A 17434-nucleotide genomic window follows, 5' to 3' on the forward strand; every position below is an offset into this window, starting at 1 on the left:
GCTTTTAAATCGATTTGCTCTCTCTCTTCCACGTGATATTTTATAATTGAACACTTTCTCTCCATTTTTGATGTGGACTTGGCATGATCGCTTTTTTCGTTTAAGCTCAAGTTCCCATAAACTTCTGACTTGTCAGTGCAACAATCAGTTGGGATGAGAACATAATAGTTCGATGACCTCTTACTTTTTAGATAAATCAAATATTCCGTTTATAAACCTTGGTTTGAACTTTATAAGCAATGGGTTTGTGTATTTATTCGATGGAGACTTGTTCCATGTCAAGAGCAGAATATAAAGTCAGATCATGTCTTTGCTTTTCGGATTGGCACTTTAATTTAACATTGTTCAAGAGACATAAGACCACGATACCTTCAGCTTCACATTAGTCCTTTACATTTCACATGCAGAAAAACTTTTCTGAATGTTTTAATTTGGACTTTATCTGTTTTTTCTCTGTACTAAACAGATTGAATTACAGTTTTCTAAGAAGCCATGAAAGCATTGTGTTCCATGTGTAATTCAATTCTACAGCAGCTTTAGCCAGGGGCAATGCTTTTTATTAGATATGGTTGATCAGTTCATCCCATTAGAGTCAATTAATGTCCTCTTTGCTCCCCAGTGCTTGTTTTATAAAACCCTAATAGGGCTGGTTTTGGACGTTTTGTTTGTGAAGATTGAATAACTGCAAGGATGGTAAAGCAAAGGACCAGGTAACATGGAAGGATAATGTGTTATTACTGTTGTTTTCTCCTGAATTAGTTCTATTCTTTTGCACTTGGTTTTGTATTGTCAGGTAACTCAAGCAAAGAATTACCAAATGTTTTGTGTTATCATGACCGGGTTTGATGGGGAGTGTATTTCTGAATATGAACTAGTGTGATGCTGCACATTCAAACACTGGCTTTCTTGAAATGTCAAGGCACACATAATGTGCAGTATTTGATGGACAATGTCCCTCAGAGGTGACTTAAAGATGTAAAGCAGGTGCATATTGAGAACAGACAAAAACAAGCTGCACCCGTAGAGGTGTAGACTGCTGAAGGGAAAATGATGTCATCCTTCACCTCGATCATCCTGGATTCCACCTTCTGTCTATGTACAATTCTTGAGACCTTCCTTCGCTTTCTTAAGGTTCGGGCTCTCCCATGTTGACCTGAGGATGGGAAGCTAATGAAACAAGACGCAGCCTCTCTGCAGTCACAGTATGACTGTCTGGATTTAACCTGTACATTTGGATATGGGTCACCGCAAAGACCTCTACTTCTGTTCTCACACACGCGCGCGTCATTACAACCTTTCATCCACCTCCTCAGTTGCCTGCCTATCTGCGCATTAAAGAGTCAGCTCTACGTCATAAAAACTTGCATTAACTCCATGGTACAAATAAGAGTGACCAAAGATGTTTCACTCTCCAGATAGGCCTTCAAGACATTTTGACTTGCCACAGTAGGGAAAGCACAGGTGTAAATAATTAAACTGTTGATGGCTGGATTCCATTTAGCTGCTTTAATGTCAGGCTCCTGGTATCTCGCATGCTTGCTCAGTGTCACTCTCACTGGGACTCTTGAATAGAACAGAGCCATCGTTAGGGTTATTAGAAACAACTGTGCTGTTCCTGTGATGACAAGTCGAAAATGTCTGCTGGGAACAAGGCCCATTGTGCTGTGTGAGCCAGGATTCTAAAATTATTGAATTTTTTGTTTTTTTCATTCCATAGATTAAAGTAGCAGGTCATTACCACATGGTAATGAGGTCATAGTATTCACAATGAGTGGGGTTTGTTTTGCACCCCAAAACTCTCTGGTTTAAATCTCTCCTGGCTCCACAAAAGGAGGAGTGTCTTTAAGCTTCTCTCTCTCTGGGCTTTGCTAGTGTCTGCAAAGTTTTAAGCACCTCAGCAATGTTAAGTCTCATTCCCTACATGCTGTATACATTCAGTTGGAAGAAATAGCAGTGTGAGTCAGATGTCCAGTCACGGAGAGAAACATCTCTGAGCAGCACAAAGCACACATCTGGGAAATATGGTGTATACATGGTGCAGGCCAGTAAAGAGTGTTCCTCAGCAGCAGCCCCATCTTGTGCTTCAGCCAACATACACTCCAAAATAAGTCTATGAGAATGTGGTGCCATTGTCCTCAAAAAGCTTATCATAATAACCAGTCTCCTTCATCTATATATCAAAGAGTTTTATCTTTCACGAAGTCCCACCCCTTCAATCTCCAAGCAACTGGTGAATGAAGAACACAATAGGCGGCACACACAAGTTGAGTTTGAATAGCGGGTAATAATTAGGGGGCACAAAAAGGGAGGCTTGACAGCAGGAGGGTTGGCATTATTGCTGTTTGAACTGTGAGAGAAAAGAAGTGTGTGTGATTGATTGGCGAGTCTCACGATTCAGATTCAACTTACATCTCCCATAGGAGAGGCATATTAATATTCTATACAGACATTTCTAATGTTCTCTTATGGAATTGTTGCGTAAGACATATTGTTGCCAGAAACACATTATACTTACTGTCATTTGGCTCCTAGAAATAAAAAGAAACATTGTGAGACGAGGAAAAAACACATTCGATCACTGTTACGAGTGTTGAGGGATGAGTTTGAGTTTGTTTGGAACTTATAAACACTTACACACATTATTTGGCAAGTCTCACTGATAAGTAAAAGACAAATGCCTTTTCCACCACCTTGCTCTGACCCATCTTCAAATAATACACAGGAAAAGTTGTTGCCCATCATCCAAAAATCTGGAAAAGAATCAAACGCAGAGATGTGAAAACCCCCAAACACTGCAGATACCTGCATTGGACAGCTGATGTTTTATACTGTTTCCCAGACCTTGCCCTCACCAGGACCTTCACTATTTCTATAAACCATCACACAGGAAATGAGGAACAATCCCTTTCCTGAGAGAATAATAGGAGAGAGAAAGTCAACAAGCTGTCATATGGTGTGAAAAGGAAACGTAACAATGAGGTTTGGAGGAACTCGCCGAAGGGCTGAAGGAGACAGCTTGCCAGGCTCAAAAGTGCAGGAGTCAATATTGCATGATGTGTGTGTGTGTGTTGTGTGGGCGTGTGTTTGTAAGCCCATGACTGACATCAATAAATGTGTAGGTATCCACACCAAAGCAGCGTCTATAGAAGCAAACACTCATCAGAGTTTAATGAACTCTTTGCACTGAGTAGCTGGACAGAAGCCGTGCATGAGAGGACAGAGCAGTGGGACCATATTTACAAAGGTATCTCATGTTGCCAAGCATTGTTCAAATTCAGAGAAATCTATGATACTGGACATCCCAAAGTTTGAAAGTTTGCCAAAATACCCAGTGTGTCATGCTGGATTAAAGAAAATGGTCTATAAAATGATGTACTAGACTTCTAGAATATTTCCGTTGGAGGATTGATACTGCCATGACAAACCAGGCCTCTTAGGTTTAAATATTTCTTTCAACTAAGCATTGAATATATTACCTATCAAAGGCATTGTTTCAGTCGTGTGAGGAATGGGAGAGAATACCTTTTGACTATACTTGACATTTTCTCTCCTTATCTTTACAGTATTTTTTTCACTCAGTAGTCCAGCAACTAATCTGTATCCTGTAATGTTGATGCACACTGTGCTAAATGTTTGAAGCCATACATCCTTGTTCATCATGCAGGACAAAGGAGGGCTCACAGGATTGTATATACACAGCCAGGTATCCTGTTGTTATAAGCAGGAAGGTCTATTCTATAGGAACATAAAGCTAAAATAACGTATTCCTTTTATGTAACGCTCCTAAAATGTATTTGCGTTAGCAAGGCCCAATTGCTTTTCACTTAATAAAAAAATAAATAAAATTGTCTCTTGAACTATTACACTGTCAATGACTCTGTCTATTGTGTCATAGTCATGCAGGTAAAACTTGCATCTGAAGCAAAGTCTGTATATTCTGTATAGTTAGAGATGTAAAAAATGTGTTCATACTCTCAGTGAATGGGAGCATTAGTTTAAGTTAATGCATTACCTTGTTACATTACATTACAGAATTTACCCTCTTTGATATGAAGCTATTAACGCCTTACATTAGGTGAAATACCCTAAAAAGAAATTAGAAATAAATAGCTGACTTGGTCTGAACTTGTGCAGTAGCCACTGAGACTCACACTCATGTGGCCTGAGGAAGCACGGCTACCTGGTTCAATTGAGAGACACAGTACTGTCACATCTGTTAAACTGCGAGGCCTGTCTGTTCTGACCTTTCCTTCCAGCCTGGACCAGTGAGCCCCTCCCCCCCCCCCTCCTCCCCATCCGTAAGAGGCCCGTGTCCAGCAACAAACAGAGGCTGCTCACTCACTCAGGTCCTGAGGAGACCAAATTGCATTACCAACACATATCTCTCACAATCTACTGCGACAGGATCACCCCCCAGGCAGGGCTGAAGTAGATACAGCAATATACAATAGCCATGCAGAGGAAAGGCTGGGGGAGGGAGGGAGGGATGGGGAGCTGTGGGTAGGGAAGGAGTCGCACTGTTGTAAGCGCGGCAACAATGTCACTTAATTGATTCCATGCCATCTCATCAATTCTGATTAAAATGAAATGAGCCTCTGTACGTTTGAAAAGGTTAAAACAAATTGAAGTTGGAAATCACAGCTGGTAATCACAGTTTGTCTAACAGCGAGCTTTTAATGAAGCGACACGCTCTCCATCATTCATTAATTTCAGCCTCCTCTGTGCATATGGAGCAAGACGGCTTTTTCTTTTTTCTGTGTGCGTGTGAGCACATTCACATTCGCAGAACGCCATGTGTTGGGTTTGTATTAGCATCCTGGCCTCCTCACAGATGAACTTTTGACAGCAGTTGAGCTGGAATATGCAGTTGTGCCAAAATGGAGCCAATGCTGGACCAATAAGCAAATGGATAACTCATTTGTTATAAAAGAAAGGGCCTATCTGATGAAAATGTTTATTTTGTACATGTTATTTAAAGAAATTCTTTGTTAGAATAGACAAGCACATTTATCTAAAACTGCGATCAAACATCACTAACTTTCCCAGACCGTGGCAATCATTTAAATGGGTACAATATATGTTTGACATTCGCCGATTACTTCCTCACTAGCAACTCGATTATATCAAGAAAGTAAAAATCCATCCCATTATTATTTTCGACCACGTTCCAGTAAGCTTTACTTTTATTAATGAAGCCACCCATAAACCATGCACAAGATGGAGTTACAACACATCATCACTTGTAGATTCTGACTTCAAGACATCCTCAAACTAAATGATTCCCCAACAACCTCACCTCTGGGAAACAGCCAAGGTAGTGATGAGAGGAAATATAATCCTGTGCTCCACCAATAAAAAATTAAAAAAAGAAAAGAAGGGAAGACCAAAAACGATAAAAAAGAACTTAAGCAGAGAGTAGGAGAACAGAATGGCATCTTGTAAATCTAATGTATAAAAAAAAGAACTTCCAGGGACAAACTTTATTACATCCTAAATAGGACGACACAGTTTTTCAGACAAAGGCTAAAACATAACTACTTTGAACACAATGACAACACAATCAGGAGAATATCTGGCAAATCAACAATTAAAACTCTCTATCGCAACCAAATTGCCAAACACTTACAATAAACACATTCTTTGACAATATAGATCTCCCCAAGATAACAGAACTTCATGAAGATATCTTGGACTGACCCATTAGGCTAGAAGACTGAGAGAAAGCACTTCAAGCCATATCGAATAACAAAGCACCTGCATCAGATGGTTTCCCCCCTGAATTTTAAAAGCACTTTTGGGCCACGCCATTATTATTCATTAGGACAAGAACAGAAAGTTACAACGCCCAACATCCCACCACATCCAAACCTGAAAATGATCCTACTCTGTGCTCAAGCTACCGCCCTCCATCACTCAACACATACATCAGAATTATTAAGTAAATACTGTATGTGAGATTAGAAAAAGTTATCCATATTTTAAATATAAATGATATAAATCTGCTCATATCACTTTATGATTTTAGTTATAAACATTCATAAATATTCATAATGCTCAATAACAATAATCATAACACATTATAAAGCATCTGATATTGACTTATATCTATTTAAACTCCCATTGTTGTAATACATTATAATCTTTTTACAATGCATTATCACTTTACTAAGTTACTCTTAGTTCTTTGCTTTAAGTAAAGTGAAACAAATATAATTACATCTTTGCATAATCAACACACAAAACGTTGCAAAATACATTTTTACTTTTTAGTATAACATCTATAAAATTAGACCATCTTATCTAATTAACCAAAGCCTCCACCATCACCGTCCCCACCTCCGACTGGGACAAAGATTTATGGATTAATATTGATGCAACCCCATGGAAACAGATTTATTTTAATTATTATTTAGTTATATACACTTGGTCTTGCAAATGCACAAATTTAATATTTAATAATAAATAAGTAAAACTCCAGGCATTGGTATTGATGAGATCAGTTTCCAGGGTGAAATGTAGACCAAAGAAGGAAGTTGTTCACAACGTTTGGAACCCCGGCTCAGATATCAGAATCCATCGAACACATGTTATAGAAATAACTAGAACACTAATGGGGGGAAAAATGACTTTCAAATTGAAACAAATCACATATGGTATATGGAAACTTTTATGGTGAAGAATCAACACGTACATTACATTGCTCTCCAAGTCTCACATTCACATTTTATAGTGTTTCTAGTCTTCTTCCACCCTCACAATGAAAACTGTTTGGGTCACAAAAAAGTCAAATGAAGAAATGCAATGCAGATAAATTGAGCAATTATAGCACATAAGTCGTACAAACACAATTAAGAAATTGCTCTGTTTTCTGTGCATTTGTGTGTATATTCAAGATCAAATATCAACTTAAATTGTGTGCTGGTATTAGAGTATAAAGGTGATGATAGAAGTCATTCATATCGTGCCTTATCTTCAGTTTCAGTGCCTTTCAGTGCCATACTCTAGCTCTATCATCAATTTAAAATACAGACTCAAATGATACAAGGGGTAAAATTCAAACTGATACTTGAAAGTATAAGAACAGCAAACACACACGTAATGGAATTATTTTAGGTAACTACTGGCACCTGGTGGTGGTTTAGAGAATCAGAAGTACTTCCACAGCCCCTTTATTGCACCTTGCTTCATCAAAGACGAAATCTACGGAAGTCATTAGTTCCCTCAGTGGTGAATATAAAAATGAAGGCAATATTAAAATTGTACTCTTTGTTTTATTGTAAAAAGCAAACTTTGCAGTGTTAACAAAAAAGAAAAATTACATAATTGCCATGCGCCTTGCTAGATAAATAACAGTGCCGCTAGTTAATCTGAAAGCATAACCCGCTGGGATATGATGTTGTGAAGAAGCACTGTTGCCTTTTTGCTCACAAATTGCCCTATTTTTCAGTGGTTGATTTGCTTTAGTAAACTTAAAGCTACATAGACGTGCTGCTGTCTCAGCAACAACAGTCTTCAGTAGAAATGCAAATAGATACACATGCAAAGCAAACCTCTGGCTAATTATACAGCCGTCTTACAATGCGTCCCTGAGCACTGAAAAAAAGTGTAATGCACAGCATGTATGCTCTTCGTAGACGTAGCTTTAATACAGAACATCTGTGGGTTTGCCAGATTGGAGTGATCTTAATAAAGCTTACTGTACACTAATTATACTGCAACACAGAAGCACGTGGACTCTTTGCTTATACTTAAAAAGGTGTTGGTTTGGCAATTTTTCTTTACTCATTTACAGAAGACTACAGAGACAAAGGAGAAGGTACACAAAGCTACTTTCATCTAAGTCCAAGCTAGGGTAAGCTCAGGATACACAGAATGATGTATCGAAGTCAAAAACATGGCGAGTCAGTTTAAGTATATCATGAAACGTTGTCACTAACGTTACACCTCTAAAGATTGCAGGGTTTCTAAAGTTAAAATGCACTTAATTCAAAATCCAGAGCATATCTGTGATGGATTGCCTCCACAGGGCTCTCACAATGGCAACGTCTGTTGCTAACAATGCTAACGGTGCAAACGGCGGCAACAGTCCTTACAGAGCTAGGGGTGTTAACCGGGAGGGGAACCGGAGGGTAGGCGTTTTGCTTCCGCGACAACGCTGCGGGTCAGGACGCTGTTATCAGCTGTAACCGCTGTATGAGCGCACTGGGACTAACATGCAGGCGCATGTCCGCCACCGGACCGGCTACGTAAACAAAGCACAGAGAAGCGTTGGATTACAACATCTACAGAAGAAGTGTGTCTTCATTCTTCAGGACGCCATTACTCCACTATATCTTTACATAGCCAACGGTTGTTTGCTGCTATGTTAATGCTCTGAATTTTGAATTTAGCACCTTTAAAACAGTGAGGGGCCCATGTGACTTTTCTGACATATTTCCATCCTATATCCTACATTTTAATTTATTGTATTTTTTAAAGATGAACACATAACCATGACACACCCACACACAAAACTTTAGGCTTTTAGACTTTTAAAAGTCTGCAATACGGGGAGTGGTCCTTGGAAATCTCTATAAGGCACTAAAATTGAAAATAGAAGCACTCTAAAAACTATATATAAAAAGGCAAGCACACAAACTATGATGTGGATCTGCTGTGGCAAATGACTTGAATCTGCTTAAAGTCAGAAGGCAGATGACACTTTTTCCTTTTCAGTGCAGTGGCTACAGTGTTCCGTCTCTCAGAGCAGTCAAGGAGTGTTCAGTCATCTTTTTTGTCAGAGGTGCTGTTTTCCTGTTTTTCAGCTGAACTGGTTTGACCGGCTAATTCCAGATCACCTGGACTCGCCTCCTGGATAGCTTGGTATCTCTGAAGCTCCAGGTAGGTGGAGAAGAGCTTAGCGTACTCCGGGTGGTTCATGGCAAAGTCTTGAAATTCAGCTGAAGAAACACACACACAGGCACAGAGAAAAAAACCCTCAGGATACAGTGTAGCTCAGGATAAGGGAAGTACGAACAATACTGCCGTTTATATTTATTGTACATATTCCCAATCCATAGTATGCCCTTGGAAGAACAAAATGTAGCGTCCGAGTGTACTCACTGAAGGTGATGAAACCAGAGCCGTCAGCATCAATCTCCTTAAAGAGTTTGGCCATGTTAAGATTGGACACACCCAGAGCTGAGCGCAGCAGAGCAGTAAACTCCTCTCGGGTGATTTTCTCATCCTCATCTATATCAAACAGCTGCATGAGAGAGGACAGGAACGGAGAACAATATAGTTCACTTTCAAATTGTGGCATGTTCAAGAAAAATACTGGTTGTTGAGGGTGTGCAAATAGGTAGGCGGGTAAGAAAAAACGAAATTACTAAATTTCAACATTTCACTTCACATTACATAAACACCAGTGGTTTGTCCAAAACCACATTTGACCTTATTGCCAGCACAATGACTCCATCCTCTCCACAAAAGACAGACATTGTTAACTTGACATTATCCAAGCCTCTCTGAATGCTGCTTCTGTGCTTCCTACAGTACTGTCTGCTGTGCTCGAATGTCAGCTGTCAGGCAGGGCTGGCTGTTTCAGCTTAGACTTAGTACTTTTGCATTCTGTTATTTTATTGTCATCTTAATATTTTCTTTTTATAGTTAGTATAAAATGTAAACATCATATATACTTTAGATATAGTAAACACACATCATTTGTCACAGTTTCTAGTTACAGCATCGCAGAAATGTCTGCTTGACAAAAAAGCATTACAACTTAAATTTACCAAGGATAGTGTCCAAGAAATCCAATCAACATGATTAATATGGAACATTTCTGATACAGTGGCGATTATTCGCACGCACAAAGCAGTCTTAAGGAGCACTCGCTTGGGTGACCTGATTAAAGATGGATACTACCATACACATTTCTGTATATTTGTATGCACTGTGCATTCAAATACAACAGTGCATATTCTTGAGTCCCAAGTAGGAGCAATGTCAGAATATTTCCGTGTACCTGGAAAGCCATTCGAAGCACATCTTCTGTGTTAGCTGGTCGACACAAGATGGTCACGCCGATAACATACTCTCTGAAGTCTATGGTGCCATCTCCGTTCTAGACGGGGACAAAAGAGACAGCCATAAAAATACTTGAGTCTGTTAATGTGCGGATTATTATTATGATGGATGGATGGTACTTAATCCTTTATGGTCTAGAAAAAGAGTTTAGTCTGGCATCAACAGTTTTGAATGTTAAAGGGAGGATGGGGAATTTCAAGAGTAATATATGTTTAATAGCATAAGTGATTTCTATAAATCGCTATTCTCTGTTACTGGAAAACGATGAGTCATAGTATATTGGAGGGAAAAGGAAACTCATTGAAATGGATGTAAAAGGGCTGTTTTTATGCTTTACACCACCTCTGGTTGACATACCACTGACGGAGGCCAAACTACTTTGATCATAGTTTCCTCTCAGGCCGTATAAATCCTGAACCCACACCATGTTTACTTTAATCAGTACACATGATATGCAGTGATTGATTCTGTAAATTTAATATTAAGATTGTTGCACATTATGTTGTCAACCATTATATTTACAGGGCACGATAGCTTCGTGCAGTATGCGTTAGGGCCAGTTTGACTGTACTAAGATGTATTCTAACACACACTGGCTGTGTGTCAATCAAAGGAAATTCAGTATTTAAGTGTCATTATCTCAGCCAGGCGTAAACCTGGGGAGAGGTTATGTGTTCGGTTGTGTGTGTGTGTGTGTGTGTGTGTGTGTGAGTCCCTGCGTCCTCGACTGAGTGACTGTGAACCTCTGTGTTTGTCCTGCTACGCTGCATCCAGAGACACAGCGGGGCGAAAACAGTTTGCAGACTGTTATTGTTTTGGACGGTGCGTTTTGGCTAACAGCTAATGGAACTATTTGATATGCTTGTCTCTCACCCTGTCAAACAATGCAAACAGCTCCTCGAGGGCTGGGTTGACGGGCAGCTTCAGGAATCTGGCAAACTCCTCGATGGTGATCCGTCCCCCTTTACAAGAGCTGGCAATGGCTGCGAAGCTGTCCAGCTCCTTCTTCACATTGTCCCACTTCAGACTGAGAGAGCAGTGCACAATGAGGAGGTTGTGGTGTACTGTCATTCTTTGCATTTTACATCATTTCTTTTGAGCTACATAGGTTGTCAGGTGTGTGATAGACAACACTTACAATGACAAAAACAGCAACTCTCAAGCCATATCTTGTAATTGTTGATGTCCCTGCCTGGCGATGCCTACAGTGTACTTAAGTGAGATGTTCTTACTTGAGTTTACGGCTAATTTTGGTGAACTCAACCAGGCCGGCCTCCATGGGCAGCGTTAGCTCACCAGCTGAGATCATCAGGCGGCAGTCTTCGTATGTGTGGTCTGTCACTGGAACTCCCAAAGTCCTGAAAGCAGACAGATTGCACATGCAGGGGTCAGCTCACAGGCCTGTGATGCTCTTAAAGAGCCAGGAAGACATGCAACAGTCAGACAGATCAGAAGAATGCAATAAGCAAACTCATTGTACACTATAGTAGTTCTAACGTCAGTAAGAAAGCACAATTATTGGTTGAATATAAACCATGGCCATTGTATTAAACAGCATACTCTCCACCACTAACCACTTATTTAATTTTCTCATCAACTTACATGTACTCCATCTGTGTTTAACATTGTATTCATTAACTGTATAAGCATTTAAACTTTTGTGTGCTTGAGCAATACACAGTGGAATCTCCATTTCAGACCAATTAACACTTACTGGGCCATAGTTTCTCGCACTCTGCTAGCAAACAGAGGAGGGCTTTTCTTCTCCTCCTCTGTGGGGATATGCGTTGGCAGAAACTACAAAAACAGAGGAAACGGGCAAAGAATGTCACATGGAAGGTCAAGCAGAAAGCAAACTCCAAAACCTTTGCATGGAAACCAAATCCCTGAATGCAGAAGATGCATCTCGTGCTAGGTTTGATATAGTATCTTGGAGAATGCGCTGCAAATTAAGGCTACACAGTCCACACACTGGCAGAGGATGTCACTGATACTACCAGTAAAGCTGAACGCGGTTCAATGCCTCCACCAACCTGTCAAAATGCAGTTTACATCCATGTCTTTCCAAAATGTCAACACTTCATCGTATTAGACATAAAGTGTTAAAATTATTATAACTAACATAATAATCAGGTCACCCTTCGAGTTCAAGTGATGTTTGTACGAAATGTAATAAAATTCCTTTCAGTCGTTCCGGAGATATTACATTCACAAGAATGGGACAGACGTGAGGTCACGGAGACAATGACAAAATCTAATCAGTTCCTCCTTGAGACAAAGTGAAGAAAGTGAAGAAGGTCCCTCTTTTTGCTTTTTAATCTACAAAAATGATTTATCATTTATATCCAAAGAACAAAAACAGTTTGTAGTATCTTTGCCATAATAGTAAGATGAACATATTGGGAATACCTGTTACCTCTATCTCTACTGTGGTGTACAGCTGGCACATAGTTAGAAGCAGCAGCGTCCTCCTGCACATAAAACAAGAACGACAGTCGGCCACATATATCGATTCCACAGTACAATAGTTGTTGCGGTACAAGGCAGTAATGTTGCTGTTATCGTGTTATAATCACGTTTATTGTCTAAGAAAAAAATAACAGCAAACACCACCTTCAGAAAACGTGCATACTATAAGTGAAACATAAGAACATGTAGAAAACATCCTTACGAGCTGAAACCCTGCCAAGTCCAAGACACGGTATCCTAGAAGACATGCATAAAGCTTCATAAGACATTAACACTGAGATACAATGGTATATACACGTTGTGTGATACAGCCTGTTGCTATCAGTCTCTCATTGGGACTTTGACCTTGCCGTTCAACCAGCCAAATCCATAAAAACCGAACAACTTGAGAGGTTGCCAACGATGTCACCGAAAAGATGTGCAGATTCAGCTATCTGAGAAATGCACATGCTTCTGCTTGGATGGATAAACTATCAATACTGTAATACACTGTGTGTTCAGTAACCCAACAGGATGAATGTCATCTCTGACTCTGCCTCAATATAATTATCTTCTGTGCAAACTAGTACAATGTGGCCTCTTTATGAATGTGTCTCTCAATATGTGAGGAGAAACAGATTAACGCTGTATTACAATCGCTCACCAGTTTGTTGGGATATCTCATAATCACAGGCTGCACAGGGACCCCGGGAATAAAAGCACCTAGAGGAGCGGAACACAGCGTGAAATACATAAACAACAGGACAATGCACAAACCACATCATGGAATAAATGAATGGAACAGTGTAGTATCGAGTGTTCTTCCTATTGTTAAACCATTCCACTCAGTTGATTCGATTTAAGTTAAAGGGGACATATTATGAACTATTCACTTTTTTTCCCTTTAGTGTTTTAACTGAAATACTTCATGTGGTATAAGCAGCAGAAGGAATTATATTTTTCTGTAATAATTTTCCTTGTTGCACATGTACATTTACTGTACATTACATTCATTTTACATTTCATTTCTTACCTTGTTTGAAAGTGATGAGACATGAGCGATTTGTGCATGTTCCCTCTGGAAATATCAGAACCTGAGGAGACAAAGCTTCATTACTAAATGTTAATATTACAAGTAGTATCAAGAAGACTTGCAACCTGCAAAGTCTGCTTTTGAAATAATGGTTCTTGTATTTGAGTAAACATTGTATGCGCTTTGGCTAGTTGGGTGATGGTGTTAAAAAACAAATATAATCATAAAACATGGTTCACTGACAAAGGAAACCGTGAAACCAAACCAGCATCCAAAGTTAAGGATCTTAGGTTTTCTAAATTGGCAAGTTTGAAAATGTTCTCTACAGCTATACTAAGTGTGAATACAAGGTAAATATTAGGGGCACTTTTGCTGGAGGGGGGGGGGGGGTTGTTTTGTGTGTTGGGACAGACCTGTGGCCAGCGGCCTCCTGACTTGGCTCTGCTTTCAATCTCCTGGATTGTATTCTTCCTGGAGTCTGGGTCCTTTCTGGACACCAGCACTGGCTGAAGACAGCGCACAAACCCTGCAGAGGGGGCAAAACACCAGCATTAACATATACTCTTAGACGAGGAAAATACTAATGTTTTGTCTTATTGTTTACTGTCACTTTAATGGGCAGGCCTTGGTTAATTGCACGTCTTTATTGTCATATTGGGATTTAAAAATTGAATGATATCCAATCGGCTGTATAAGATGAGAACTTTGCATTTCGTAGGTCTACGTAACAAGCTTCCTGTAATTAAGATCAATGTACATAAAAGGTGTTTGCAGTCAATACAAAACATGAGCAACATGTTTCACACTTTTGTATATTGTCAAAAGTACACCCACACACACACACACACACACACACACACACAAATACTGGAGGTTGAGAGAACCAGAAAGCCCCCACAAACACACATTCCCTTCCTGTTCTGTTCTGATAGCACAGCAAAGTATCTCACTGCCAAAGATGGGTGTAGCCAGATTCTCAACACGCGAGACGGTGGAGGGCAGGCCTGCAACAAGGCACACAATCCCATCAAAAAAGGTGGAGTGCGGGGCCACAGCCAGGATGGGGGCCTCACTGCTGTTGACTTGCTTGCCCTTGACCACCACTCTGAAGCCCAAGCAGAAGTAGTAAGTCCTGCCCAAAGCCGCCATCACTCTCCGACACATGAACCTGGAAAAGACCACCATGTTTTAGATTACTGAGTTTGAGAAAAAATGTTAATGTGTAGCTCAAAATGCATTACTTTGTTTCACACTGTTATCAGCCATGTTAAAAATGTCTCTTGGTAAATCATCATCACCTTCAGGGTCATGCGGCAGTGTTTTTTTTTTTTTAACAAATGGACTGAGCAGAAGTGTTTCAGTAACAGGAAGGATTACACCATTTTGTACTTTTCTTGAATTTTACAATCACCAGTCACTTCCTCATAAACTAGAGGAATGGGTAGGAGGTCATCGTATAGATTTGAGACATTATGAATAATGATGTGGAACTTTTGAAACATTTATCAAGAAGTATCTGACTATTTTAAGCTGCATTCATCTTTCTGCTCAACGGAGCCGGAAGCTTAATGCGACGCAACAGCTTCCCCCGAAAACACAAAGCATCAACAACACCTTGATATACTGTCAGCTGATCACGTTATGATGGCTCTCATATCGACTACTTAAATAAGCAGAAGGCCCAGAGCAAAAAAGAGCAACGCTGGCTGCCATTTGGAGTTTTGTTCAGATTCAATGGTAACATCACAAACACCATTACTTGAAACACCATGTTGTCAATTTAATAAATACTACTTCAGATTGTGAAATTTGACGAGTTAACAATCTTGTCCTTTTCATTGTAAAACCAAAACTTCAGTTATGTAACCCCCTTGAGAATATCTGAGCCTGTTCACAGCAAAGCAATAAGTAGGGGAGAAAGATAAGCTTCTCTCTCATTTCTGTCGCCTTCACCATATTTGGTCATAATCGTTTAAAAAGCTGGGGCCTAAGGTCACAGGAATGTTCCTGTTAGCTGTAGCGCTTCTCCCTGTGTATACAACGTCTGCTATCTGCACAGTTGAACAGCTTAAAAGGCTGCACCCTGTTTTGTACACGGAGGTAAAACACAACGATTCAATCACTACTAGACATTTCATTTTGTCAATCTATGAATTATGACATGCTAAAGTACCTTAAAACATATTCTCATACTGTGTGGATGTACACTGTCCATTATATGCTGGTTTCTATTTATGAAGAGATAAAACACTCGTTCAGTTAGCCCTCAAATATCACTGACTCTTTCCTCTCTGATAACTGAGGGGCGCTGAGCTTAAGTAATGCTTTGTGGTGCAGATATGATAGAGCAACATTATTCGGTAGTAATGCCAGCTGCTGCACATTCTTCAAGCCACGTCAGGAAGTATTATTTGGAGAAGATGCTGCTGCCGCTGTGGTTTCCGGTCCAGTTTATGAACGCAGGAAATACATTGCTTCTGCTTACTTCTTCGTCTTTGCTTTAAGTAACATGTATTATGTTAGTGCAGTTTTTTCTGCTATGTTTACACGCACTGAATAGTTTGGCTCACCTCCAAAATAAAGAATATTATTAGAGGCCAACTCCCTCTTTGTAGGCGTAGTAGTCAAAATACATATTGTCAGAATGTTTGTAAATGCAGCTGCTTTGCATACATAAAACGTTTGCATGCCGCTGCACTGGTAGAAGGAAGTGAAAAACAATGTGCAAGTGTGTTTCTAACACCATAGCCTGGGTAACTTTGCATGCATTCGGCCAAGCTTATTTTACTTTAGCAACCAAGTGGAAAATAAATAATATTATCTCTGTAAACAAAAGTGATTTAAGTAAGGCAGCTGTACTGTGCAAACAGTTTTAAGCTGTGTTGTGATTAAGTGAGTCTGGTATTCAGGACATGAAACATGATGTGAGTCTGAAGGATCTGGTGGGTGTGTGTGGTGTGTATGGTAGCTCCGTGGGATGGCTGTTTGCATCATGGTTACCGTCTCCAGCCTGTCATTGGTTCCACAGCTCCTTTCAGTGGGTGGTTGATGGTTATTATGACGGCCACTGGCCATGTCACCATCAGAACCAGGGACAGAAGGATGGCGCGAATAGGGACCAGGAAGATTCCCAGGAGGACACACTGCATGGAGAGGGGCGCACACAGACACACACACACACATCATAAATTGCAGGCCTATACCATGTAAGGGAAGACTGCTGTCAGGGTTAACTGCAGGCTGGATGTTGACATTTTTCAGAGCAAACATATGTAGGAGTCTGGAAATCCTCATCACTGGACAGCTTTTCTAGAAAGCACACAACGGCTCTCATTGTTTGTGCTTTACAAGCAGATTGTTAAATCCTCGTTGGAGAAGATTATCGGCCCTGGTTACACTGCAGCCTGTGTGTATGTGTGTAATCTCACATATCAAGTGTGTGTGTGTGTGTGTGTGTGTGTGTGTGTGTGTGTGTGTGAGCTGTATAGCGATGACAATATTCTGCAAAAGCGAAGCCTTTACATGACCATAGATCCGGAACGCCATACTCACTTTTATTATAGCAGCTTTGGTCAGTTTGGTGTCTTGAATAAACGGGTTGATGACCGCAGGCAGCAGCAGAGATTGTTGCCTCGGCAGGGCGAATACTCGCTGTGGCGGCATTGCAGTCCAGTGAACGAAGACAACGGGCAAACGTTTAAGTCGAGACGCCGTTATGTTATCATTTCACTTCCTCAACGGTGACCCTGCTCTCTCATTTCTCCCGTGTCGGACGGTGATCCGGCGCTATCGCGACCACAGAGAGGCGAGTGCGGAACCACACAAACGCGTTCAAGCTCCACCTCCAACGTGGTCGCAGCGGGGGTATTTCTTTTTTTTAAGCCT

The 17434-nt window shown here is 40.4% G+C and overlaps 1 protein-coding gene across 1 annotated transcript; it reads right to left on the minus strand.

The window, feature by feature from the left end:
• Window positions 1-5465: 5465 nt before the first annotated feature.
• On the minus strand, window positions 5466-17359 carry lpcat2 (lysophosphatidylcholine acyltransferase 2). Its single transcript, XM_031848745.1, has 14 exons — window positions 17102-17359; window positions 16550-16692; window positions 14500-14717; window positions 13963-14075; window positions 13550-13610; window positions 13181-13239; window positions 12740-12774; window positions 12485-12539; window positions 11783-11865; window positions 11301-11426; window positions 10942-11095; window positions 10007-10105; window positions 9103-9244; window positions 5466-8939 (listed from the first exon to the last, which is right to left on the minus strand). Exons 1-14 carry the CDS (start codon window positions 17210-17212, stop codon window positions 8761-8763), a joined length of 1578 nt encoding a protein of 525 aa, XP_031704605.1. The 5' UTR covers window positions 17213-17359; the 3' UTR covers window positions 5466-8760.
• Between the last annotated feature and the right edge of the window lie 75 nt (window positions 17360-17434).

This window comes from Anarrhichthys ocellatus, unplaced genomic scaffold (genome assembly GCF_004355925.1).
Source record: "Anarrhichthys ocellatus isolate YVR2014 unplaced genomic scaffold, GSC_Weel_1.0 scaffold8, whole genome shotgun sequence".
NCBI classification, from domain to species: Eukaryota; Metazoa; Chordata; class Actinopteri; order Perciformes; family Anarhichadidae; genus Anarrhichthys; species Anarrhichthys ocellatus.